At 55.9% G+C, this 25,580-nt stretch overlaps 2 protein-coding genes and 2 pseudogenes across 2 annotated transcripts, besides 8 other annotated features; all 4 read left to right on the top strand.

Moving 5' to 3' along the window:
• Positions 1-520: part of a sequence feature (areas not merged during assembly with more than two copies in the genome that could not be assigned to a particular haplotype) that runs on past the window's edge.
• Positions 521-1,501: a sequence feature (heterozygous, Esmeraldo-like haplotype).
• Positions 803-3,742, top strand: Tc00.1047053503957.30 (retrotransposon hot spot (RHS) protein, putative; the record flags this gene model as incomplete). The annotated part of the gene is made up of 1 exon (XM_809878.1): positions 803-3,742. The coding sequence occupies one exon, from the start codon at positions 803-805 to the stop codon at positions 3,740-3,742; it is 2,940 nt and encodes a 979-aa protein (XP_814971.1).
• Positions 1,502-5,569: a sequence feature (areas not merged during assembly with more than two copies in the genome that could not be assigned to a particular haplotype).
• On the top strand, positions 5,058-7,151 carry Tc00.1047053503957.60 (annotated as a pseudogene).
• Positions 5,570-6,464: a sequence feature (heterozygous, non-Esmeraldo-like haplotype).
• Positions 6,465-25,580: a sequence feature (areas not merged during assembly with more than two copies in the genome that could not be assigned to a particular haplotype).
• On the top strand, positions 8,840-19,018 carry Tc00.1047053503957.90 (annotated as a pseudogene).
• Positions 19,853-19,880: a microsatellite.
• Tc00.1047053503957.120 (retrotransposon hot spot (RHS) protein, putative) lies at positions 21,428-24,397 on the top strand (the record flags this gene model as incomplete). Its single annotated transcript, XM_809879.1, has 1 exon — positions 21,428-24,397. One exon carries the CDS (start codon positions 21,428-21,430, stop codon positions 24,395-24,397), a length of 2,970 nt encoding a protein of 989 aa, XP_814972.1.
• Positions 24,639-25,095: a mobile genetic element.
• Positions 24,805-24,831: a sequence feature (AT_rich).

Raw genomic sequence — 25,580 nt, forward strand, 5'->3', positions numbered from 1 at the left:
CCGCACCTGCGATTTGTAGTTGGGATGTGACATGTTTCTTTGGTATTTTTATTTTTGGTGATATGCGGGGCAGCGGTGTGTTGGCGTGTGCGGGCTGCTCATGGCTGCCGGTGTTGTCTTTCCTGCTGTTCTCCCGCTCCACTCCTTTGCGTGCGACGGACCAAACGTTCTTACGGGCGTGTGGTGGGGTCGCGTTCTTGTTTGGAAAAAAAGCCTTTCGCAGGCATAATAATACTGCGGTCTGTGCCACACGAGGCAGCGGGGTATTTCCTGGGATTTATTGGCGGGGTGGCACCGCACCCATGCGGTGTGGTAGATTTGTATTCCACAATGCACGGTGAGGGGGATGTGCGGTGACAACTTCCTCCAGTGGAGCGGCACGAGCAGCACGGGGAGCGAAACGGAGGAGTGGTGGCTGCGTGCTTCCAATTGATACGTGAATGGCGAGTGCAGTATGAAGGGCAGCGTCACGGCACTCTTTTGCCGTGCACACCGCAGTCATTTTCCATAAAGCATGCAAATTGCACTCTTTTCTGTTGTGTGTGGGATTACCGTGATGCATCGCTGTTGTGGTGTGTATGATTTGTGGTCCCTGCATGTGGCCGCTGCTGCACCGAATTCTCCTCCCACTTTTGTGTGTTTGTGTCAGTGGCGATGTGTCCCTGTCCTCTCGCAGAGTGTGTGAGGGATGACGGCGGTGCCACACGGGTGCGGGACCGTGGCGAGCGGAATGCGTGGACGAACCCTCCGCGCCCACCACGTTGTTATTGTTGTTGTTTCTCACCAACACTGTGCTGGGTGAATGGCACCCGCGCGCCGTCGTTGCGGTGGTCCTCTTGTATCGAGTACAGTGCCGTCACACCGCGCGTATGGCACTCTTGTTGTGGCTGCCAGTCATTTCTGTGACTATTTTCTTTTTTATTCCTTTCTCGTTTGTCGGTCAGTATTCAGCTTTAACTCAATCCAACCAAGAAAACAAGGAGAAACAATGCCTCCAAAGCAAAATAGAGTGCAAGGTGGCAATGTGGAGACTCAAGCGTCTGCCGTGCCGCAGGGAGATCGTCAGAGGAGAGCGAGGCAGGACTTTGAGGGTGAGAGAGATCAACCCGCTGCGACACACATAAGAGCGGAGTCGCAGCAACCAAAGTGGACCATGAGCAGCAGCGTAGAGGACATTCTGCTGGAGGGAAGCACTAACAGGAACAACATGAAATTGAATGATTTCCTTCGGAGCAACTTGGGCGAGGAGTGGGTCGTGGACCCCAATGAGAACGTCGCTATGGAGGCGTTTTTGTTGAGACCCACGATGTTTATCCAAAACAAAGGGTTATTACGCACAATAACGGCATTGCCGTCATACAGAGAGCTGGAAAGAGAGCTGAAAAGAGAGCTGGATGAGAGGAAAATACTATTGGGGGCTATTTATAAGCTTCTTCACGAGGGTGTGTACTCTCTCGAGCAATGGAGGGACTATGAAGGAAAGGATACGGTCACTCCTGTTGCAAGGAGAAAACTAAACGCAGCTCTTTCTCAGGTGCTGACAGAAGAAAGGCGTAAGGCGGAAGAAAGGGCAAGCCGACGGCAAAAATTAGAATTGACCGTTACCACCACGATCGAAGATGTGCTATTTAGAGGAAGAGTTCGCGTCATGGACATACAATTGAATGATTTTCTTGTGATGGAGTTGGACGGCAGAGGCATTTTGCGCGCCAATCGGAATGTCTTGCTGAAGGAGTTTGTAAAGGATTCTACGAGGTATATTTGCTGTGCGTTTTTACTGCTCGAAATAAAGGCATCCGATCGTTACAAGAGGATGGAGAGGGCTGTGAGGGATGAAATGGATATGGAAGAGGATGTAAACAAGCTTTACGAGAATGACGTGGACAATCTACTGAATTGGTCATTAGCTGCCGAGGAGGTAAAAGCAAATGTTCATAACCTCACTAAACATTTCTTGGATGCAGCCTTCATTGAATTGATGAGCTCAATGACGATGAGTGCGCCGATGAAACTGGAGGGATGCTACGAGTCTGTGTACAATGCGAGGTGGCACCATGTCGTGGAGGTTCCTGACGACAACGGAATGTATGTGAGGGAGGGGGAGCCACCGCAGTCATGGAAGTACAAGAAAGTTGACGACACCCTCGAAAAGGATGACGGTGTGGAGGAACCCGGTGCACTACGTCTTAGGCTGATGGTGCTCACTTCGGACAGGGGATGGCCGTACTCGTGGAAGGAGGAGGACTCCACTCATGACTGCCATGTGAACTGTGAGGTGGAGCGAGCGTGGCGGATCGTCAGGAATGATCTAACCGAATGGTTCAGTCCTCACCGTGAGACCTACTTTACGCCCAAGCAGCGTCTGTTGATTGGGACGCCCGGGATCGGGAAGTCGGTGAATGCCGGCTCGTACTTCCTCTACCAGCTGCTGCACTACGATGCGGAGCAGCTCCCAATGGTTGCGTACGTTATTGGGAGTCAATCATTCCTGTTTGACAAGACCACCAAAACGGTATCAACATACAGGGATAACCCCAGGATTGAGGATGTTGTAAACATTTTTTTTTTCCGTGGGGTTAAAGGGTATTGTATCTACGATGCGACATTGGCATGTCGTCAACCGTCTGCTGGTTTGCCTTGCAAGGGATGGGGCATGATTGTGGTGACACCACCAGACAAAAACGAATATGAACGGTGGACAAAAAAAATGGACGCTACTGCAATCGTAACGAATTGTCCCGAAGAAAACGATGTGAGGGCAATGTGCATTTGGATGAAGCGCAATCGACCCCTGCAGGAGCAAGCGGAATACTGGAAGGAGGTGAGGGGTCGCATGAATAACGTGGGACCAATTCTCCGCTTCATCTTTGATAAACAGGCATATGATGACCGCATTAAAGCGTGTCAGCAAGCCGTGGATGGGTCGACCGCTTCGGAATTAGAGCGTAATTTGGGTATTGGCTGTTGTTACTCGTCCAATGGCAGTGACTTGTCTCGAAAGCTTGTGAAGGTTGTCCGAGTACGACGAGGAAACAACATTGAATCGCCTCTGAATTTGCTGGTATCTCCCCACCTTGAACGTGAAACTTTGTCCAGGTTGGAGAATGAAATGAAGCAGTCCGATTTTATTTTTTTCGTTTTGAGGTTCTGGGATTATGTCCCACCATATCTTATTGAAAAGTATGCCGTATCCGCATTTTTGAATGAGGATTTCCTGCGTGCGATAAGACTTAAAATCAGAGAACTGAGGCCACCAGGACGACGTGAGCCACACAGCTGTGCGCTGAAAGAGCACTCAGATAAGAGCTTCACCAGAAAAGAGGTTCTACCGCCACCGGAACGTCTTTCCAATCCGGTTGCTATGGACCACTGGGTGCTGTATGAACCGAAGGTCCAACACTTTCCGCTGGTGGACGGCTTTTTCTTTGTGGACTCAAATCCAATGACGCTGGTGGGGCTGCGGATGACTACGGCGGGTGAGCACCGCACCACCTCCAGCACTGTGAGGCAGTTCACTGAGTGCCTGGCGGCATATTTTAATGGTTGGGAGGAGTTATCCCGAGACATGTCGTGGGAGATTATTTATGTGCAGCACGCAGACAGCACGCCGATGAATGACTGGCGGAGATGTGATGTCGTCGATTCCGATAGTGTGAGCCGCGCTGAAAACCGTGAGATTGCGGCGTTCTGGGAGGAAGAGGTGCGCCAGTACATAGCAGCAGTATCATCCGGAGACTTTTGAAGAGAAGAAGCTCTCCGGAGGTGAGGAAAAACGAAATAGGAGAAAGAATTAGGGGATGAAAGGGGTAGTTTTTGATTTGTGGTAAAGAAATATTGTGGGAGTTATATATTTTTGGATACTTTTTTGTGTGCATACGGTGCGGGTGCACCAGCCCCATGCGGCAGCACCGAAGACGAATGCCCAAAAATGTCCAACACTATCGAACACAACGGTGACAGAAGAAATTAGGGAGGGAGTGGGGTTGTTTGGTTTCTGGTGAAAAACATTGGGTGATTTTTATATGGTATGTTGATTGTGTGCGTATACGAGGCGTAATTGGAGAATTGCCCCGGTATGAGAGAATCGTTGTGGCTGGCGGTGTCACGGCGTTACTGCATTGTCCATTTTCTTTTATTGTGTTCTAAGGCCCATCAATAACAGAGGCATCTTTAGGGGATGGACGAAGGATAAGTTCTATTGAGGAACCAGTGCACTCCGTGTGACCGCATGGAGTGAAGCGCCGCGGCATGGGTGGATGAGGATCCGTTTCCGCGTGTGGCTCTTTGGGTGATTGCTTGCTTCGTGCGTTGTCTGTTGGCTGCGGGGCTGTGGCCGTATCCCGTTGGCCGTGGGACTGAACCGGAGGCGGTGGCGGTGTGTCTCTTCTCTTCCCCTTCCATTGGTGGTTGATTGCTGGCGGTGTGTGCGTTTGTTGTGTGGAGGACCGAATCCTCTCACCCGCGGACTGACAGCACTGCGATGGTGCCTGTGTGTGTGTGTGAGGGCTGGTGTGGAGTCGCCTGCCAGGGTGTGGCCTTTGGCGATGCTTTTCCTGAGACTGGTGTTTTTTTCTTTTGTGTGTTTGTGCTGCTTCTTGCTTTTCCCCCTCTCACCATTTTCTCCTGTGTTCCTGCGTGGAGTGGCCGCATGCTCACGGGCCATGTGGATTGTGAGTGCGTCCTGACGGCATCCATTCATCTCTCTCCGCCTGTCTGTCTTTCGTTCCCTGTTGGGTGTGGCGTGTTGCACCGCGTGAGGGCTGGCCCGCACACACCGACGGCCCGCCGTGACTTGCCGTGTTGCTGCTCTTTTCTGTGGGCGATGGTCCTCCGTGCTGTCCCTTCCGGATTGTCTTATGACTCGCTCTCTGCGTGGGTGCTCTGCTCTGCTCCCCACTGACGTGTCTGGTGTATTGCCGCTGTTGTCGCTGTGCTCTTTTCCACTTCTTGAACACAGACACACTAGGAAGGAAAACAAGCGCGAATCGCTACTGTGAAATTCGAAGGCTCTGAAAGGACCAACAGCACACACACCGCCCACACAAGCAAATATTTGTATGCTCTCACGTGTTGCTGCTGTCAAGGCACTCCGCACACACAACCGTCGCCGCGTGACCGGATCGAGCGGGAGGAGGAGGGAAGGAAGAGAGAGTGAGCAGCAGAGGCCCAACATGTCCCGGCATGTGTTTACTTCTGCTGTGCTGCTCCTCGTCATCGTGACAATGTGCTGCGGCACCTGTGGAGCTGCGGCCGCTGCGGAGAGTAAGTCCGGGGTTCTGCAACTGGCGCAGGAGATCGACGTTTTTGTGCCGAAGAATACGCCGGTGGTGTCAGGAGATGGGACTGGTTTATTTGAAGTGAAGAAAGCATTTGTCTCACCCTCTCTCGTCCGTGCTGGCGGAGTAATGGTTGCCTTTGCTGAAGGCTTGTCCGAGTATAACGCCCATGAACATAACTTGTTTGGGGTTCGGTCTCCCGACATTGTGGCCGGGTACATCAAGGCTGCGGAGACGTGGCCGTCCATTGTCGCTGAGATCACCAAGAAGGAGTGAAGGGCACGCACCGTGCTTTGCAGTAGGCATGGCAATAATTGTTTGCGCGTTTTGCACCGGCCCACAGCAGTTGCGAGGGACAGTAAGGTGTTTCTACTTGTGGGAAGCGATGCTTTAGGATATTACCATGATGTTATGTGGGTGCAAGATGGCTGGGATATTCAACTGGTTGAAGGTGTGGCCACGCAGTCCACGGACGGCGTGCAGAGTACACTGATCAGCTGGGCTAAACCCAAGTCGCTTCCACAACAGATCCCCAAACACACTCAAGATCACCTGAGGGAACTTTTGACTGCTGGTGGCCCAGGCATTTTGATGCAGAATGACACGCTTGTGTTTCCCCTGGTGGCGGCGAAGGGGAAAAATTAACCTTTCTCCATGAGTATTTACTCGACGGACAACGGCAACAACTGGGTGTTCCCAGAGAGCATTTTTTCTGTGGGATGCCTTGATCCCCGCGTCACCGAATGGGAGAGTGGACAAATTCTCATGATTTTTCATTGTGTGGATGCCCAGAGTGTGTTCGAGTCGCGTGACATGGGGAAAACGTGGACGAAGGCTGTCAGAACACTCCCGGGCATTTGGGTCAACGCACCATCAGGATTCCGTTTGGACGAAAGTTTGCGTGTGGATGCCCTCATTACCGCGACCATTGAGAAAAAGAAGGTCATGCTGTGCATTCAGAGAGGGTACGCCTTGGGGGAGAAAAGGGACAAGGCGCTCTACCTTTGGGTGACGGACAACAACCGCACGTTCCATGTTGGGCCGATTTTTGTCGACAGTGCTGCGAATTCGATGCTCGCCAGCGCCCTGCTGCACTCGGATGGTGCGTTGCACCTTTTACAGGAGAGGGCCAATGAAAAAGGCAGTGTCATTTCACTTGCCCGCATGACGGAGGAGCTGAAGACGATCAACTCCGTTCTCAGCACTTGGGCGCAGCTGGATGCCTCCTTTTCCGAGTCTTCCACACCCACGGCAGGTCTGGTTGGATTCCTGCCCGATACGTCGTCCGGCGATGTCACGTGGATCGACGATTACCGTTGCGTGAATGCAAAGGTCATGAATGCGGTGAAGGTCCATGACGGGTTCAAATTCACGGGGTTTGGGTCCGGGACAACATGGCTCGTGAACGGCCGGGAGAGCAATGGGCTGTACAAGTTTGTAAATTGCGATTTCACTCTTGTGGCGACGGTGACCGTCCACGAGGTTCCAAAGAAGAGTAATTTTTTTCTGGGTGCGGGTCTGGGGGACGGTCACGGCGCGAAGATCATTGGGCTGCCGTACAGCATGAATAAAGCGTGGGAGACGGTGTTTGACGGCACAAAGACAGCACAGGACAGCACGTGGGAGCCTGGGAGAGAATACCAGGTGGCGCTGACGCTTCAGGGCGGCAACAAGGGCTCCGTGTACGTGGATGGTGTGATTGTGGGGAGCCCGGAGACGATACCAAAAGTTGGGGCGCGGGAGCTGAAGTCTCATTCCTCTAAATTGGGGAGGCGAGGGGGACATCAACAGCAGCGTGACGGTGACGAACGTCTTTCTTTACAACCGCCCACTGAGTGTCGGTGAAATAAAAACGGTCAAGAAGAGCGACGATAAAAGAGGAAACGATGGCGGCAAAAAAGGGAAAAGGTGACGGCTCCATGCGTGGGGGCGTGTCTCGGGTGCTGCTGTTGCTGTGGTTGTGCGGCTTTGTGGCCCTTTACTGAGGAATCGCAGTGAGGACTTCCTGCTTCCAGCGGGAACATATGCGTCTTTCCACGCACTCTTTCAAAGTAATTGCCACTTTTTGTGAACACTTTGTTTTGACCATTTTATTTTACTTTAGATTCTTTTTTGCTGCGCAGGGCTTTTCCTCCATGTGGAAGCATGCTCTCCCCAGCACCAGCACCGCGGGGTTGTTGTTTGTTTTCTTCTTTCCACCCTGTGTTGTGGTCCTCCGAAAATTACGGGATCTACTGAGTGTTTTTTTTTTTTTTTTGATTGACCAGAGACGCTCCCGGCATTGTGTGCCACGCCGACGGCGCCGGCTAATAAAACAGAGACGATGGAATGGGGGCACGGAACTGCGCCGAGTGTCCCAGTGGAATATAAATAATGTGTGGGCACCGGGTGTTTAAACGAATGGAAGGAGCGTAACGTATTTGTTTATTTCTTATCTGCAGGCGAGACACACACACCGATCTGGAGGCCACGCACCAACGTGCAGTTTTTTTTGTTTTTGAGTGAATGTGTAATGGAAGACGGATTTACCTTTTTTTTTTTTACTTTCCAGCATGTCTCCCGCGGCTTTCCACAGCGTGGGCAGCCGTGCAGTGTTGCGTTTCAGCAGTCATCCTGTTTGTTGTTTTTGTTTGACACTCTTCTGTGGTTGTGTGTCCCCTCAGATGCTTTACTTTTTTTTTTAGTGGTCGTAGGCAAACACACGAGACACTTACACGATATATGTATTGCAGTGTAGTTGGTTGCTCTTCTTGCGCTCTGTGCTGGCAGTTGCGTGTGGCTGCTGCTCCCCCGTTGTGTTGGTGTGAGAGGAGGCGCGCGACGGCATCGGTGGAGAAGGAAGGCACCGACCGCTGCTGACGGTGACGGTCTTTGCAGCAGGCGATCTGAGGGGATGGCGTGACTGGTGTAACCACCAACCGAGATGGATGAGGACCGCACCGCATCTCTCTTCCCTCTCATCATCCTCTCAGTCCACAGCAGCCACAGGCCACACGTACCGTGCGGCAGCGCCGCGACCACCATCCGGACGGCTGCGAGCTAATCGAACTGTGTAATTGATGTGGACCCTTCTTCCCCGTGTCTGCGTACTGCCGCTGTGCTTCTTTATTCTTCATTTCGTCCTTGTGTATGCCGTGCGCGTCTGATTTCGCTGTTTCTTGTGCAGTGCTGAACCATCTGTTACACTAGCAGCGCCAATGGTCATGTTTGTTTTTGCCTGGGCCCCGCTACTTGGCACCGTGGCTGTGTGGGGCTGCGTGGGCGGATGCTTCTGCGTGCCACTGTGTTTGGTTACTGTTGTTGCTGCCTCTGCCTTCTTCTCCTCTGACCGTGCAGTTAGAGCTATTTTGGCTTGATCAGCAGAGTTATCGTTTCAAGGTATTGGTTATTGCTCGCGGCAGTATTAGGACAATTAGTGGTAGTGGTATAGCGATCTATCGGATTTGTGCTTTTGGATTCTCCCTCTTTAGAAAAGGATTTATTAGAAAGGTGCTACGGTCGACGGTGCGAGTGCGACACGCCACGACAGCCCTTTTGGTACCTGTCTGGGTCGGTGGATGCGGTCTTCTGTGGGTTCGTGTCCGCGCAGCCGGCACCGTGTGCGGCGCAGGGCCATTGCGGCTGTGCGTGTGGCGCTGCTTGTGCGTGTGGCGCTGGTTGCGGCGGCGGCGTGGATGCCCGCGGTGCATGCGGTGGCGTTGCGACTGCGGGGCGGTACGGTGGACAGAGCCATCACGGTTGGCCGCGCTGTGGGCACGGTGCTGATGGAGAGCGTGCCCATCACGAACGCCGTGGCTGTGGTGTTCGACGTTGCTGCGATGCTTCCCGGCGCGCTGCGCATCGAATTGAGGAACTGCGTGTGCGATGGCGGTGCGCAGATCTACGTGCGGGGCTACAGCGGTGAGCCGGCGAGTGACCGGAGCCTGGAGGTAAGCGTGAGCGGACTGTCCGGCGACTACTGCTCGCTTGTGTTTGCGCACAACCTGCCGGCACACACGAACGTGACGGTCCGTGACTCGACGATTGTGACGCCGGGGCCGATGCGCTACTCCCAGCTGAGCGGGCTGACGGACGCGGTGGCGTCGCCGCTTGTGCTGCACGGGACGTCGCTGTTGCAGACGCAGATGCGTGTGGGCAACACTGTGCTGAGGTCGTCGCAGGCGGGCGGGTCGGCGGTGTACGTTGGCGGCGGTGTGGACCTGCTGTCGAGTGCGGTGGTGTTTGACGGCGTGTTGCTGGAGGCGTCGGGCGGTCCGACCGCGTCCGCGATGCATGTGGCGTCCTCGTTGCATCTCATTCTGCGTACCCACTCGGTGTTCTCCGTGACGAACGTGTCGGTTGTGAGCAACGGCGGCGGTGGCTTTGTGCTCGGAGAGCGCCTCGCGGTGTTTGAGTCTGTGCTGCGCTTCGTGGGCGTCGAGGGGTATGTCGTGTCGTCGCTGGTGCGCTGCGACGGTGGGACGGTCGGTGCCGGCGGGTGGCTGGAGCTGCGCGACGTGTGGGCGTTGGGCGAGGCGTCGTCGGTGGCGTCGCTGTCGGGTGTGACGCTGTGCGGCGGCACCGTGTCGATTGCGCGCTGCGCTGCCACCGGCGCGACTCTTGTCTCCGGGCCGACGATCACGAGCGGCGTCGTGTCGGTGCAGTGCAACCGTGCCGGCGGCCGGGTGCTGCGGAGCAGCGGCGACTACCGCTTGGCCGGCCTGCCCTCCGTGAGCGTGGTGCCGTGCAACGGCTGTGCGGCTGCGCTGGCGTGCTTTGATGCGCTGACGGCTTCGTTCTCCGAATGCGTGTGCAGCTGCCGTGCCGGCGGTGTGGGCGAGGCGTGCCTGCCGTTCGACGTGCCGCCTGCGAGGACCGGTGGCGGTGGTGGCGGTGCGCAGGACTGCGTGAGTGGCGTGACGCTGACGGAGTCCGTGACGATTGGCGACGGGCGACGGTGTGCTTCGACTCGGTGGTGTTCAGCGGGCCGATCACTGTGGAGGTGGACCTGCGCTTGATGGACTCGTTCGCTGACGCACTGAACGTGACGCTGCGCCACTGTGTGCTTGCGGGCGGCGCGCGGCTGCGGATTGATGGTCTCAGCGAGATCACGGCACGCCTGATGCCTCACGCCCTCGTCAACATGAAAAATGTGACGTCGGTGGAGGGCACGTTCGTGCTGCATGGCGCGATGCCGCTGAACTCGAGTGTTCTGCTGGCGAACTCAACGCTGCGCGCGACGGTTGGCGGGTCGCATTACGTGCCGACGACCCCTGGCCACGAGGGATTGAGGTACGGCCCCGCGCTTGTCCTGGACGGCGTCCGGCTTCTGTCGACGCGGTTTGTCATGACGCGGTCGACGCTGGTGTGTGGCGGGGGTTTGTGCGCTGCGATCCTCGTGGAGCGCGGCCTCGGTGTGAACCTGCCCAGCGTCTTCTACATGGACAACTGCGCTGTCAAGTCGCGGGCGCACGTGATTTACGCCCTTGCGTCGGATTTGCGTGTGAGCGGCGGCTCTGTGTTCTCCATACAGAACAGATCGTGGATTGCGCCGAGCACCGAGTACGACGAAGGCGCGTGTGTGTTCAAGGAAGTTGCGGTGGATGGCGGCAGCGTGCTGCAGATTGTGTCCAGCACGTTCCGTCTTGGCTTCGCCATGCTCATCACAAACGTGCTGACTGTGACTGATGGCAGCTGGCTGGTGCACCGCGACAACGAGTTCCGCACCGCCTACGTTGTGTACGTGGTCAACGAGAACGGCGTGGCGTTCCGCGATCGGAGTGTGTGGTCGATACTTTACAACAGCCTCATGTACGGCTCGTACTCGCCCTTTACATACATGACAAGCAACTGGTCACCACCGTCCGACTCGCGCCCGATCATCTACGGCGTGTGCAACGAGGCAAGGGGCTCTCCTGTGACGAATTACAAAGAAGAGCTTAATATTGGGACGCCCGTGACGGTGTTGGACTGTGGCGCGTGCACGGTGGAGGCCGTGTGCTTTGCAGCGAGGACGAGTGGCATCAGCGGCTGTGAGTGTGTGTGCTGCTGGCGGCTACGGTGACACGTGTCTGCCAGCTGCGGTTCCGGACGGCCTTGGGCCGCTCCCGCTCCCCGATGCGGACGACACGGAGGTCCGCTGCGTGCACGGCGGCAGCATCGACTCTTTGGACTATCCTGATCCCGGTGTGCGTGGTCTGTGCTTTGTCAACGTGACCTTCACCGCTGCGATTGTGCTGGACCTGTCGTATTTTGACGCGCCACAACAGACACTCAACATCACGCTGCTGCAGTGCATCCTCATGGGCCTGTCGGTCAAGGGGAGTGGCGCGCGCGTGCACGTGAACGTGACATCCTCGATGCTGGATTCTGGTGCTTTGGTGTTTGAGGGCGATTTTGGCGTGAGCTCCCAGATACTGGTGGTGGGCAGTACGCTTGTGACGATGTCGTCTTACGCCATTGCCTTTCCGGAATTTTTCCTCGGTGCGAACTCGACGCTGCTGCTGCTTGACAACAACTTGGAGGGGAGTAATTGTGCGTTGTATATTTCCAATGCTGCTGTTGATGGTGGCGGAATCATTGTGAAGGGAAATACGCTGATCACAACGGAGGAGGATCAGGGTGTGGAATCATCTGTTTATGCTCATGCTATTGATGTGAGGAACGGCGGCTACTTTGACGTTGAGAACAACACGATGAGCGCGGCTAATGGTGTTTATATTTTTGGGGATACTTCCGTGAGCACCGCGGGGCTGCTGCGAGTGGCGGACTGCACCTTTATTGGCAGCACGAAGGTTTCGACTTCTGCGCTGTCGTATTTGTATGGCTCGGTGACACTCGAGGGTGGTGCGCAGTGGCGTATGGAGGGCAACAACGTGAGCTCAGCCTCGGTATTAAATATTTCTCATTTTCAGCACAATATTCAGCTGTCGGGCAGCGGCACTACTGTGGCGCTTGCAAACAACCGTCAGGTGGACTCGAGGGTTTCCTTCGCCAAGTTTCTCCCATTGAGCATTGTCGTGAAGTTACCCGCGCGGTTTGTGGTTGGGTGCAACCTGCAGGGCGGTGAGGAGGTTTCGTACGACGGTGTGTTTCCGGAGGGCGTTGTGGTGTTCAGGTGCGGCACATGCAACGACGACGCGGCGTGCTACATGCCCGGGACGGAGTTGGTGGACCGCAGCTCGTGCTCGTGCAGCTGCAAGGACGGATGGCATGGCGCGTCGTGTCTTCCCTTTGAGGTGCCCGACGCGGTTGTGCCGCCCTTGCCGGAGAGAGCCGTTGACGGCGACACGAGCTGCGTGGTGAACCAGACGCTGACGAGCCTCGCGCTGAACATGTGGAAGACGCATCACTGCTACGTGGACGTGACATTCAGCGGCGTGGGTGCTATGTTGACGTTCTTCCTCAACAGTATGCCGCTGCATCTCCCCATCAACATCACGCTCACTTGGTGCACATTCCGTGAGGGTGCCGCGCTGCAGTTTGTTGGGACTGTTGGGGCGGCCGAGTCAGCCGGCGTCCTGATCCGCGTGAGCCAGACTGTAATGCGGTCTTCCGTTGTTGTGTTTGCATTTGCCCTCCCGCAGCACTGTGACATTGCCGTCACGGAGGTTGATGCGGTGCAGTCCTCCGAGGTCCAGCTGCTTGACACTAGGAGGAACAAGTTCGGCGTATTTTTACTGATGAACGTCGTGTTGAGTGCTTCCTCTTTGTTGGTCAGCAACGTCAAGGCGCATGCCTTGAGGTACGGCGGGTTCGGTTTTTACTCGACCGGGACGCTGACACTGGCGGGTGGCAGCTCGCTGTACACGCGTTACTGCAGTCTTGATGGGTACATGCATCTGTTTTACGTGTACGGGCTCAGTGTGAGTGACCGCTCCGTTTTTGCGCTGCTCAACAATACAATGTTCTCCGGAACAAGCTTCCTGTATCTGCGCCACAGATTCAGCGTTTCGGATCACAGCGTGTTGCGCGTGGTGGGGAACAGCGGCTCCGTGTCCAACGCCACATATTCACTAAGCTTTTTTACCGTCCGCCATTCAAGCTGGCTGGATTGGCGTGACAACGACGTGGGTGTGGGTGCGATGTTTTATTACTCCATAATAACTACTGTGAACATCGACGGCAGCAGTGTGGTGACGCTGACAGGCTGCACGATGGGCTTTACGGGGTTGTCGGTGCCTCTGCTATCGCAGGCTGACGCCGGCTACCGGTTCGTTGCTGGGTGCCTGACGGTCGCGGGACGTGTGGTGACGACGGCGGCAGAACTGGAGCTGAACGGCATCACCAACGTGACGACGGTTGCTGCGTGCGGGGAGTGCACGAAGGACGGCGACTGCTTTGCTCCGCTGACGACGGCGGGCAGCGACTGCAAGTGCCAGTGCGCTGCTGGAGGGCACGGCGACGTGTGTGTCCCGGCGCCTGTGCCTGCTGGTCCGCCACCGCCGCCGGTTGGTGAGTGCATCAGCGACATGGTGTACCCCGAGGTGGCGCAGGCTGTGGGCGGCGGGCTGTCGTGGCTGTGCTACCGCAACGTGACGTTCAGCGGGGGCGGCATGAGCCTGACGGTGCTGATTGGGCCGATGACGGGCGACGTGGTGAACGTCACGTTCGATGGATGCACGTGGAGGGACGGTGCCGTGCTGGTGCTGTTGGGCAATGCGTACGCCGCTGTGGGGTCGCTGAACATCTTCTTCACCGGCAACACGTTCCATGATGCGCTGCTCAGCCCGGAGGGTGTGTTTGCGCCGCGCACGAACATCACGATCAGCGGGAACCGCTTCAAGGTCACGAGGCTGATCCCTCGGTCGGGTTTGGATCTTAGGAATCCGTCGTGTGTTGCGATGAATGGGCTGGCGATCAGCAACAACTCCGCGGTGGTGCTCAGTGGCAATGTGTTTCAGACCGTGACGGCATCGTCAAGCGCCATTTACGTTGTTGAATCTGCGCTGAGGGTGTTGTGGCACTCCGTGTTTGCTGTGGTAGGCAACACGTTTCATATGGCTGGCGGTGACAGTACGCTGATATATCTTGAAGGGTCTGGGAAGTCTTCGTCGCTGAAGGTGCTAAACAACTCTGCCGTGGTGATCCGAGGCAACGTTGTGACGAGGCCGGTGAGGTACTTTTTATTACTAATTTTGACGTTACGTGTGGAGTCCCAATCATTGGTTGTGTTTCAGGGCGACGACATGCAGGGAAGTTCGGTTGTGTTTTATTCAACTTTTGCCGCCAACATCTACTACAACTCCTGGCTGCAGTTGAGCGGCAACCTCTGCCGTGAATCCCCATCGGATGCCTTTGCTTTTCTTTGTCCCAAAGTGAATCTCCGCGACTCCACGGTGTCTGTTTCTGGCAACCAATTCATGTCCAGCACGGTCTCGCCAACAGCTCTGCGGGTATCCACGGGGTCCCGCGATCTCACAAACGGAGCGATTGTGGCTGCTTGCAACACTGTGAACGGCGAAGAGGGAGGCGAACTACGTCATCCCGTCCGTGTACAATGCCACCATTCTGACCTGCGGCGACCCATGCACCCTCGCGACATCGTGCTTCCCCGCGTACACGACGACGGCCTCGAGTGATGGCTGCGCCTGCACGTGCGCTGATGGCGGCCACGGCGATGCGTGCTTGCCCGTTGCTGTCCCCGAGCCACCGAGCACCGACGACGCCGACTTGTGCGTGCGTGACGTGCGTGTGGATGTGGAGGTGAACGCCGGTGTCGGGACGTCGGTGGCGTGCTACGTTGGCGTGACCTTTTCGGCGGACGTCGTGGTGGACGTGGAGTCGATGTCAGGGAGCGTGCGCAACGTGACGCTGGCGAACTGCACGTTTGTGAGCGGAGCGAGCCTGTACGTTGTTGGGTGGCGGTCCGACCCGACTGCTGGCCAGCGCGCCGATGTGTTGATCAGCGGGCTTGAGTCGCGCTCTGGCGGCGGCGTGGTGGTGGCTAACCAATTTCCGCCGGGCTTGCGTGTCACCGTGGTGGACTCGGTGCTGATTGCAGATGCGCGTGTTGCGTACCGCGGAGACTACGGCTTTGGCGACGCCTCCGCGTGCCTCGTGGTGCACAGCGTGAATCTGACGGGGAGTGTGCTGACCATTGCGCGCACGCAGGTGGTGGCTTTGTTCCGCGACGCTTTTGGCGTGTTGGTTTTTGGCGGCGTGGCGCTGTCGTCGCGCGGTGCGCTGTACGTGGACGGGCTGTTGGTGCAGACGGTGCTGGGGCTGTGCGTGTCGGTGGAGGGCGGTGCTGCGGCCAGCGGTGGCTCCGTGGCGGCGTTTGTTGACAGCGACTTCCTGCTGTGCAGGCACGCGGTGTCTGTGCGTGGGGCTGTGAGCGTGTCGGGCTCCGCTGTGGCGCCTGTGCGGAGCGACTTTTTGTCGACGGGAGACTACGCGGTGGCGTTTCATTCGACGGTGAGCCTTGCCGACGGGTCGATGCTGCTGGCGAAGGGCAACGTGCACGACGGCGTCTCGAGGGAGATGTTCTACGCCGCTGGCGCCGTGACCGCTGTTGGGAGCACGCTGAGTTTCGTGCGCAACCAAGCGCTGCTGCCGCGGATGCTGTCGGTGAGCCTGTCGCTCGCGGCTGGGGCGCATTTGAGGGTGGCGTGCAACGACGCTGGTGGACGTCTCCTGTCGACGGCGGAGGAGTACGCAGCGGCTGGTTTTGGCGACGCTGGGAGCATCGACGTTGTTGGGTGCGACGCCTGCGACAGGGACACGCACTGCTACGCGCCCGGGACGGCGTCTGCGAGCATGACGGACGGTGTGTGCGCGTGTTTGTGCGGCAGCTGCGGGTACGGCGAGGCGTGCGTGCCTGTGGGAGCTCCCGCACTGCCGCCCGCTGTGGGCACCGCGTCGAGTCTTTTCTTCCGTGAGGACGTGACGGTGCGGTCGGTGTTTGTTGTGCCTGCCGGCGCGAGCGAGGTGACGCTGCGCCACGTTGTGGTGGACGGCGTGAGTCCTGTGCTCTACGTGCCGTGGATGGCGCGGGACGGCGTGCGGATCGTTGTGCAGAACGTGTCGCTGCTGAACGGTGCCGTGCTGTACGTGATGGGCGGTGGATTGTTGCGCGGTGCGGCGGGGAGCGACGAGAGCGGGCCGGTGGAGCTCTCCGTGTGCGATGTGGAGGTGCTGAACGGTGCGCTTGTGCTGTCGGGCACGTATCCCGCGGGGTCCGTGCTGACGGTGACGGACTCCCTGCTGGTTGCCGCGAGGCCGACGCCGCTTGTGTATCCTCCCGGCTCGCAGTCCTCGCCGTACGCACCGGTGCTGGTGCTGTCGGGCCTGCGGCTCGTGTGGTCCGTGCTGGTTGTGTCCGGCGTTGCCCTCGTGACCGTGATGACTGGTGGGCGGACGGTGGTGGTGGACGGCGCCGTGCTGGAGCTTTTCGGTGGCGGTGTTGCGCTGGACGCGGCTGTGCTCGGTGGCGACTATGCGTTGTACGCGAGTGCGCGCGTGGTTGCGTCGGGGGGCGCTGTGCTGCGCGTGTCGGGGAGCCAGGTGTACGCCGCGCATGGATTGGTGTTTGACAGCGGGGTGGAGGCCAACACGTCCGCCGTCGTAGTGAACGACAACGCCGGTGCGCTGACCGATGGCGCGCTGCTGGTGCTGCGGGGGTCGGCGTCGTTTGAGTCCGGGTCGTGGCTGTCGGTGCGCGGCAACAGCATCAGCGGCACGCTCCTGTCGGTGCCGTCGTACCCGCGCAGTGCGGAGCTCGTGCAGAGCACGCTGACGCTCCACGGGAACGCCGGCAGTGGGCCCGTCGTGATGGACGGCACCGTTACGCTTGGGGGCGCCGGCCGAAAGTTCGTCGTGGGGTGCCTGATGCTGAACGGGCAGGCATTGCAGCCGATGGACTACAGGTCCGCCGGCATAATCGGGGAATTCCGCCCCGTGGCGTGTGGCGTGTGCGACGCCGACGTGAGCTGCTTTGCTGCTGCGACGAGGGCGATGTCGGGGTCGTGTCGCTGCCGCTTCGCTGAGGGCGGGTACGGGCGCGACTGCCTGCCGGTTTACCTGCCGCACGTGGACGGGTGCAACCGCACGCCTGGCATGCCGCTGCTGAGCCACACGGCGACGCTGACGGAGACGCGCAGCCTGACACCAACGGGGACACTGAGCCCAAGCGCGACGCACTACAGTCCGACGCAGTACGGGCCGACGGAGACGCTGCAGGTGACGGAGACGGTGGCGCTGTCGCCCACGCGGACCCCGACGGCGTCGGTGAGCAGCACGCTGTGGTGGAGCGACGTGGCGTGCCCGACGCTCGCCGTGACGACGACGGCGGCTGGTGGGAGCCTGACGCAGAACGACATCCGCGGCGGTGGGAGCGCCGTCCCGACGCTGCTGATGGTGGCGCTGCCGCCGCCGTTTCGGTGGGCAAGTGACCCGCAGATTGGCACGCACCTGAGCTTCGTGCCGGTGCCGACGGCGCAGCCGAGCGGGTTTGGCGGTCCGTGGGGAGCGATGCTGAGCAACGCGACGTATCCGTCCACCGTCCTGGAGCTGGCCGTGCCCGTGCACCGCGGTTACTTCATTGGTGCCGACGAGACGATAGTCATTCGCTGCGACGCTGTGGCAGTGTCCGGCGGCTGCAAGGGTGTGCTGCTTGGGTCCTTCACGATCAGGTCGAACACGCTGCCCGCCGTTGCCAGCGCCCTCTCGGCGATCACCGGCGTTGTTGCGGGTGCGACGGCTGTTGCCGTGGTGATGACCGGCGGGCTGGGCTCCATCCTGGAGATGCAGGCACTCGGCGTGTTTGCGAGGATGCCATGTGCCTCGGCGCAGGAGCGTGCGAGCACCGTTGCGCTGCCGTACTTCCTGTCGGTGTTCGCTGCCCTTGACCCGCTGTGGATGGTGGTGGGCAACGCGCTGCTCGCCGCTGTGTTTGGCTGCGTGCACTACGGTGTGACGGCGGCCTTCCAGCGGCGGCGAGTGCGTGGGCGGCGATGCGCTTCCCGAGCCTGACGTACGTTGTGGCGCACGCGATGCACCTCGGCATCTTTTTTGGCTCCGTGCTCGCACTGGCGATGCCCGGTGCCCGCGTGCAGCACCGCGTGGTTGGAGTCGTTGGCGTGCTGTACGGTGTGGCGTTTCCTGCTGGTGTGTGCTACTTGATTGCCCGCCACACGGGCGCGAGCTTCACGAGGTACTGGCAGTTTTCGAGGAAGCCGCTGCACGAGCGCCTGCTGTACCCCGTCGGGTATTGGCACCCCGCGGCGCAGCAGCGGATGTACGGCGGCACGCTGACGAACATGAGGGGCAGCCACGTGTACTGGTGCGTGTTCCAGCTGTCGGTGCTGTGTGTGGTGGGCCTGATTGCGGCTGTGCACCCGCCCGTGGGAGGCTGCCACGTCCTGTACTTCTGCATGGCTGCTGTGCTGCTTGCGGGCGCGGGCGTGGTTGCCTTCACAAACATGATGCGCTCGGCCTTCCTGACGGTGATGCGCACGGCGAGCTTTGTGCTGCTTGCGGCGCTGTGCGTGATCAGCGCGGCCAACCACCTTGCGCCGGGCGACAGCGGTGCGAGGGCGTACGCGGCTATCGTGCTGCTGCTGGCGACTGTGTACAGCGTTGTTTTTTGGTACGCGGAGGACCACCACTGGCAGGAGCTGCGCGAGCCGCGGCGTGGAGGGCTGGAGGCGCTGCTGCGCGATGACGAGGAGAGCGACGAAGAGACGCAGAGGCTCCATGAAATGACGTCATCGTCGTACGCCTCAGGCACCACCGTTGCGGCTTTGCACCGATCACCCGCACCGCCGTAGCAGCCTGTGGCTGGTGACACCCGCTCAGAGGCCCTGAGCCTGCCGGAAATTGCATCCAGTGCGAGCTGCAGCATTAATTATGCCCCTCTGGACAGCTGAAGATGCTGCGCTTGACGAAAAAATTTGGCGCAGTTTCTTCTTTTCGAGGTGGAAAGGCTTTGCCCCCCAACAGTAGCGTTACGCGGCGAGAAGGCACAAAGCCCCTTGCAGATGCGGCATGACGTGGATGCTTCTGGCAGATATATTTTCCCGTTACATTATTTATGGATTGATTGGGTGATTGATTTGTTGCTTTTATTTTATTTTATTGTTTATCGACGAAAACGGATTATCGAACTATCACGCTATCCCGGCGCGTATGCGTAACGTGTGCGTGTGCGTGTGTTTTACGCTCTTCGCTGCAGCACCGAGTATGGGGGCTGGTGTCTCTCTCTCTCTTTCATATCTGTACTTAGTAATGAGGACGTGCTCGACGGCGGTGGCTGGTGTGCGGGCCATAGGATGCATTCAGGAAAGCGTTAGGGAAAACAATCGATGAAGCCCTTCTGCGAAGCGTTACCTCCTGGAGGTTGTGAGTGTGCGTTGCTGGCTGACATGAGGGAGGACGTGGGGGCCACGGCTGTGCGGATGCGCGGCCACCCATCGGACTCCGCACCGACCGCGTCATTGATTGTTGGGTTTTTGTTGGGTTTTTTCTATTTTTGTGCGGGTGCCTGCAGTGGCACTCTCTCTCCTGTTCCACGATGACTGTGTGGGAGGGCATGCTCGTCACTCCTTATACTTCTGGTGTTGTATGGAAGGAACGGCAAAAAAATATGTGGGATGATGTTTTTTTTTTTTTTTTTTTTTTTTTTTTGCGTATGTGTGTATATATTTATCGACGTGTTTCTGTGGATTATTTTATTATTTCTTCCACCCTTCTTTTTTTTTTTTTGCGTTGTTCCACACGTGTCTCAGTGTTTGCTTTAGTACGGCCACACACGGGTATCTTGAGCCGCGAATAGTTTTTTCTTTTTTTGTGTCATTTTCTGTTAGGCACTAACGCGGGCACGTTCGTCAATTGCCCACTCTCCACGGCATGGTGCCTGATATTTTGGAGTTATCTCAGATGTAACGCAGGCACCGCCGCCGTGGCACGCATGGGAAGTAAGGTTTAACGCGGGATAGCAAAAGATATTGTGCTGCACATGTGTCTGTTGCATTTGTTCTGTTGAGGAGGTTTCAATGTAGAAGAAGAGGGATGAACACTGCACGATTCTGTGAATTGGAGTTATTATGCCTCATTATTATTTTTGGTATGATCTCTGGTTCCCACCCGTGCCTGCCCCGATTTGCCTCCCCTGAGTGGAGCTGCGCCATGGCCGTCCTTTTTTTTTTGTTTGCAGGAGGAAAAACACATTGCGAGCGACGAAACCACACGTCATGCATGCGGCGTCCAGGGAGGTACGTATTTGAGGTGGAGCGCACATATGTGGAGGTCATGTGAGACGAAGCGGGGGTTTGACTGCCTAGCCGTCACTCCTTTTCTGGAGAGTGTGCTCTTATTTTTTTCTGCCCTTTTGTGACAGGGCACGGCGGGATTGGGGAGCATCGTCCTACGAAAGGTCTTGCACACATACACACTCTCATGCCACTGTCGCCCCGAAGTGGGGTACAAAATACAAATCCTGCTGCTTTTTGCATTGGCGCAATTATTTTTACTTAACTGACGCCATTCTGTCCGGCGTGCCACTTTGATTGGATTGTGTGGGACTGCTCGCCAACACCATCAAAGAAAACAGGCTGAAGAGTTTACTTATTTAAACGTCATCTTTTGCGCACGTATTTTCTTACGTTCTGTTGGTGTGCACTCAAACAGCGAGGTGTCCGGAACTATGCGTGCGTGTAATTCTTTTCTGCCATGTGAACTGCGGGCAACACCGAGGGGCTGCCACTTTTACTCCGCAGAGTTGTTGCGTCTCTTCGCAGGGTTGGCAGGGATATTCCATGCAGCCAGCTACTGCTGCTGTGTCCTCAAATGTTGTCACTCCATGCGAATAATGTGCTTCAGCGAGTGAGTGGGATGATTGGGTTTGTGTGCACGTTTATTGTGTTTGCTACTTTGTGTGGGCACGCAATACTTGAGGGGTGGGAAAATGGAGCGGGGCGATGCATGGCCGCGTCTCGCCCATCGTTCACTGCACGATGGTGTGGTGCACATTGTGGTGCTGACTCTGCGATGTAACTGCGGTCTCCTATGCTGCAATGGTGGTGGGTGGAGGAGAGTGTTGACCCGCGGCGGGACGGTGGGATCGTGCCTCCTTTATTTTTATTTGTGAAGGTGCACATTTATTACTAGTGTTAGTGATAGGGAAAACAAACAGACAACGTGAATTAAACAAAATAAAATAGAAAAGGACGATAATGTGGCGGTGTTGTGGCCGATTGCACGTTGCGTTGCTGCGGGGGCGGCGGCCATTGATTGTTTCACCGACAGGCGTTGCAGTGCGGCTGCATGGCGCACCGACCGCCCCGCCGTGCGAGTGCCACGCCCAACGCTATTGGGACTGCGGGAGGAAACAGCCGCGAGTGTCCTTTGGAGCCAGCGGCACCTGCTGGCCGCAGTTGGGCGGTGCGAGTGGGATGCTTCACCGCACGGGTGTTGTGATGGCACCTCGAAGCGGCATCCCCGGCGATGGTTCCGACGCTGCAACTCGCAGAGGAGTGGAGGAAACGCAGCAACCAAAGTGGACCATGAGCAGCAGCGTAGAGGACATGCTGCTGGAGGGAAGCACTAACTGGACCAACATGAAGCTGAATGATTTCCTTCGGAGCTACTTGGGCGGCACGGCGGCTGTTGATGAAGACCTCAACGTGACGATGCAGGCGTTTGTTCGGAGTCCCAATGCTTACGTACAAGAACCGCAGCTTCTTGAAGGGATTATTAATTTAACAGAGTACCAAGCGCTGGAGGAAAGGAAAATACTATTGGAGGCTATTAATAAGCTTCGTCACGAGGGTGTTGTCTCGCTTGAACAATGGAGGGACTATGAAGGAAAGGATACAATCACTCCTTTTCCAAAGGCAAAACTAAACAGAGTTCTCACTCAGATACAGACAGAAGAAAGGCTGAGACGAGCGCAAGGAATGAAATTTACCATTTCCACTAATATCGAAGATGTACTGTTTAAAGGAGGAGTCCGCGTCAATGAAATGAAGCTGAATGATTTTCTTACGATGGAATTGGGCGGCAGGGGCGTTGTGGCCACCAATCGGAGTGTTTTGCTGAAGGAGTTTTTCAAGGATCCCAAGAAATATATCCGTGTTAAAGGAGCGTTGAAAGAAATACAGGCATCAGATGCTTATGCGAGGATGGAGGGGGCTGTGAGGGATGAAATAATCTTCGAAGAAGATCAAAGTAAGCTTCGCGATAAGGATGTCAAGAATCTACTTGGGTGGTCAGAAGCTGCTGCAAACGTAAAAACAACTGTTCATAACTTCACTAAACGGTTATTGGATGCAGCCCTTGAGGAGGTGAGGAACCCAATGAGGATGAGTGCAGCGATGAAACTGGAGGGATTGTACGAGTCTGTGTACAATGCGAGGTGGAGCCATGTCGTGGAAGTTCCTGACAGCAAGAAAACGAACAAGGGGATGGGAATGGAGGCGAAGGAGGGGAAACCAGAAAAGTCATGGAGGTACAATGCAGTTGGCGAAACTTTCGAAAGGAATGACGCCGTGCAGAAATCCGGTGAAGCACCTCCCAGGCTGATGGTGCTCGCCTCGGACAAGGGATGGCCGTACTCGTGGCATATGACACAGGATTCCTCGAAGGACTTTTTTGTTAACTGCGAGGTTGAACGAGTGTGGCGGATCGTCAGGAATGATTTAGCCGAGTGGCTCAGCAACTTTGACTTGGCTCTCAGTTCTTCACCCGTGTGGCGTCTGTTGATTGGGACGCCCGGGATCGGGAAATCGGTGGCTGCCGGCTCGTACCTTCTCTACCAGCTGCTGCACTGCGATGTGGAAGAGCTCCAAGTGATTGTCCACTGTTTTGGGGATACGGCGTACGTGTTTGACAAGACCACCAAAACCGTGACAAAATACGAGGGTAACAAAACATCGAAGATTGTTTTGGGTGGTTTGAGGCAGCGTGGGATGAAAGGGTACATTATTTACGATGTGGCAAAGAAGGGAACACCGCCCGAAACAGGTTTTGCGCCCTCCACCGGATGGGGCATGATTGTGGTCTCATCGCCAAAGGTAAGCAACTATGATGAGTGGGAGAAGCAATTAAAAGCCAGGCGAATCATCATGAATTGTCCCGACGAGATGGATGTGAAGGCGATGTGCGCATGGATGAAGCGTGATGAGACTCCAGATAAGCAAGTGAAATACTGGAAGAAGGTCGAAGAACACATGGAAAAATTGGGGCCGATTCCACGTCACATCTTCGATGCGAATGAATATAGAAAACGCACGCAAGATGTTATGAGGGCCTTGAAATGGATCAATATTGGGGAGCAAAGAAAGTACTTTACAAAGGGAGGAGAGCAATGGTATTCCGAGGATCCGTCTCACAAACTTGTGAAGATTGTCCGAGTAAGAGAAAATGGCCCATTTGAGGAATTCAGTAATGCACCTATATGTACTTATCTTGGGGTTTTAACGTTATCTCGTTTGGCAAAGGCGCTGAGTCCGCATGATATTCTTTTCCTCGTATTGGGGATGAAGAATGTTCTTCAACCTGCAGATTTGGAAAAGTATGCTTTGACCGTATTCTTGAGTGTGGAGTTTGTCACTTCCATAGTGAAGGATCTCAAGGAGCTGCCGCCACCATCGCCTTCCGAAACACGGTCCTCGGTGCTAACGTTAAACCCTCATGGTTACCCCACCGAGGCAGCTGCAATAACTGAACTGAAGTTTATTAAAGGCCCGCAAGAATTAAAGTATCGGGTGCTGTACATACCGACGTTCCCAACCTTTCCGCTGGTGGACGGCTTTTTCTTCATGGAGTCACCGCGGAGGACGCTGGTCGGGCTGCGGATGACTACGGCGAGTGCGCATCACACGACAACCAGCACCGTGAATCTGTTCACTGAGTATCTGGCGGCTTATTTTAAAGGTTGGAACAAATTGTCCCCAGACATGTCGTGGGAGATGATTTATATACAACACGCAGACAGCACGCCGATGGAAAAATGGCAGAGATGTGATTACGTCAATCCCAAGAATGAAACCGACGCTGAAAAAAAAATTGTGGCGTTCTGGGACGGAAGTGTACACCAATACCGGGTTATGTTAAAAGGTAAATTTCCTGAGGAAATCAAATTTTCTCATGATGGTCTACCTGAGAGGGATGAAAAAGGCAAGAAAATTGAAAAAAATAAGTAGTATCAAAGTGCATTTTGTTTATGGTGAAATATATTGGGAAGTATTTTAACGATTTTTATATGTGTGTGCCTACGAGGTCTGGACAGGGAATGCCTTTCTTTCCAGAGAACCGTTGTGATCAGCAGTGCCACACTCACCACACCCTTTTTTTCATTTTATTTTATTTTATCCACCAGAGGCGCATCGTCACTGGAGGCTGTTGCGCACTGTAGGGACCGCATAATTTTTCTTTATTTTCATGGGATTTTGTGAAAAGAATGCTTGAGATGATGGCTGGCTGCCCAAATAAATTCATATCTTGCACAAACGAAGATATCTCTTCACAACTTTTTTCTTCTTTTATCGCACGGTCTTTTGGGAGACCGCGATTGAGGGAGTCAGGGAGCCGGCAGCTGCCAGACGAAAGGATTATTTTTTTTATTTTTATTTTTTATCTTCACAACCACCCACTTTGTGATTCCCAACTTGCGGCGTTTTTTTTCTGGCTGGAGGAGCCCCAAAGGCCTGCCACTTCGCAGGGGATAATTGTTTCTAATTCTAACTATGTGCAGAAGTCAACGCCAGTGATTAGCAGAATGTGTATACATTAGACACATTGGGGCAAACATTACGGAGAACTCACTACCTCTCCATTTACCGCTTTTTTCCTTTTTTTTTTTTTGGGTAATTACAGGATCCGGCCAGCTGCCCAGAAGATTTCTTCCTCGGTGAAGCTGTGCAGTTGTTTTCAGTGTCAGCGATGGGGCAAACACACAGACAACGTGAATAAAATATAAAAGGGCGATAATGTGGCGGTGTTGTGGCCGATTGCACGTTGCGTTGCTGCGGGGGCGGTGGGCCTTGACTGCTTCACCGACAGGCGTCGCTGTGCGGCTGCATGGCGCGCCGACCGTCCCGCCGTGCGAGTGCCACGCCCAACGCCATTGGGACTGCGGGACGAAACAGCCGCGACTGTCCTTTGGAGCCAGCGGCACCTGTGTTGGCTCCGACGCTACAGCTCGACATTTGGTGGGGAGTAAAGAGTGACCGCAGTGGACCCTTGACAGTCTGGTGGAAGATCTAATGCTAGACGGAGATACTCTCAGCACCAGCTTGAAGCTTAATATTTTTTTTTGGAATTGTATTGGCTCCATGGCGACCGTTGATGAAAGACTACAATGCGACGAGGGAGACGTTTATTAGG

The sequence above is a fragment of the Trypanosoma cruzi genome, genomic scaffold, assembly GCF_000209065.1.
Source record: "Trypanosoma cruzi strain CL Brener 1047053514575 genomic scaffold, whole genome shotgun sequence".
Classification (NCBI taxonomy): Eukaryota; Euglenozoa; class Kinetoplastea; order Trypanosomatida; family Trypanosomatidae; genus Trypanosoma; species Trypanosoma cruzi.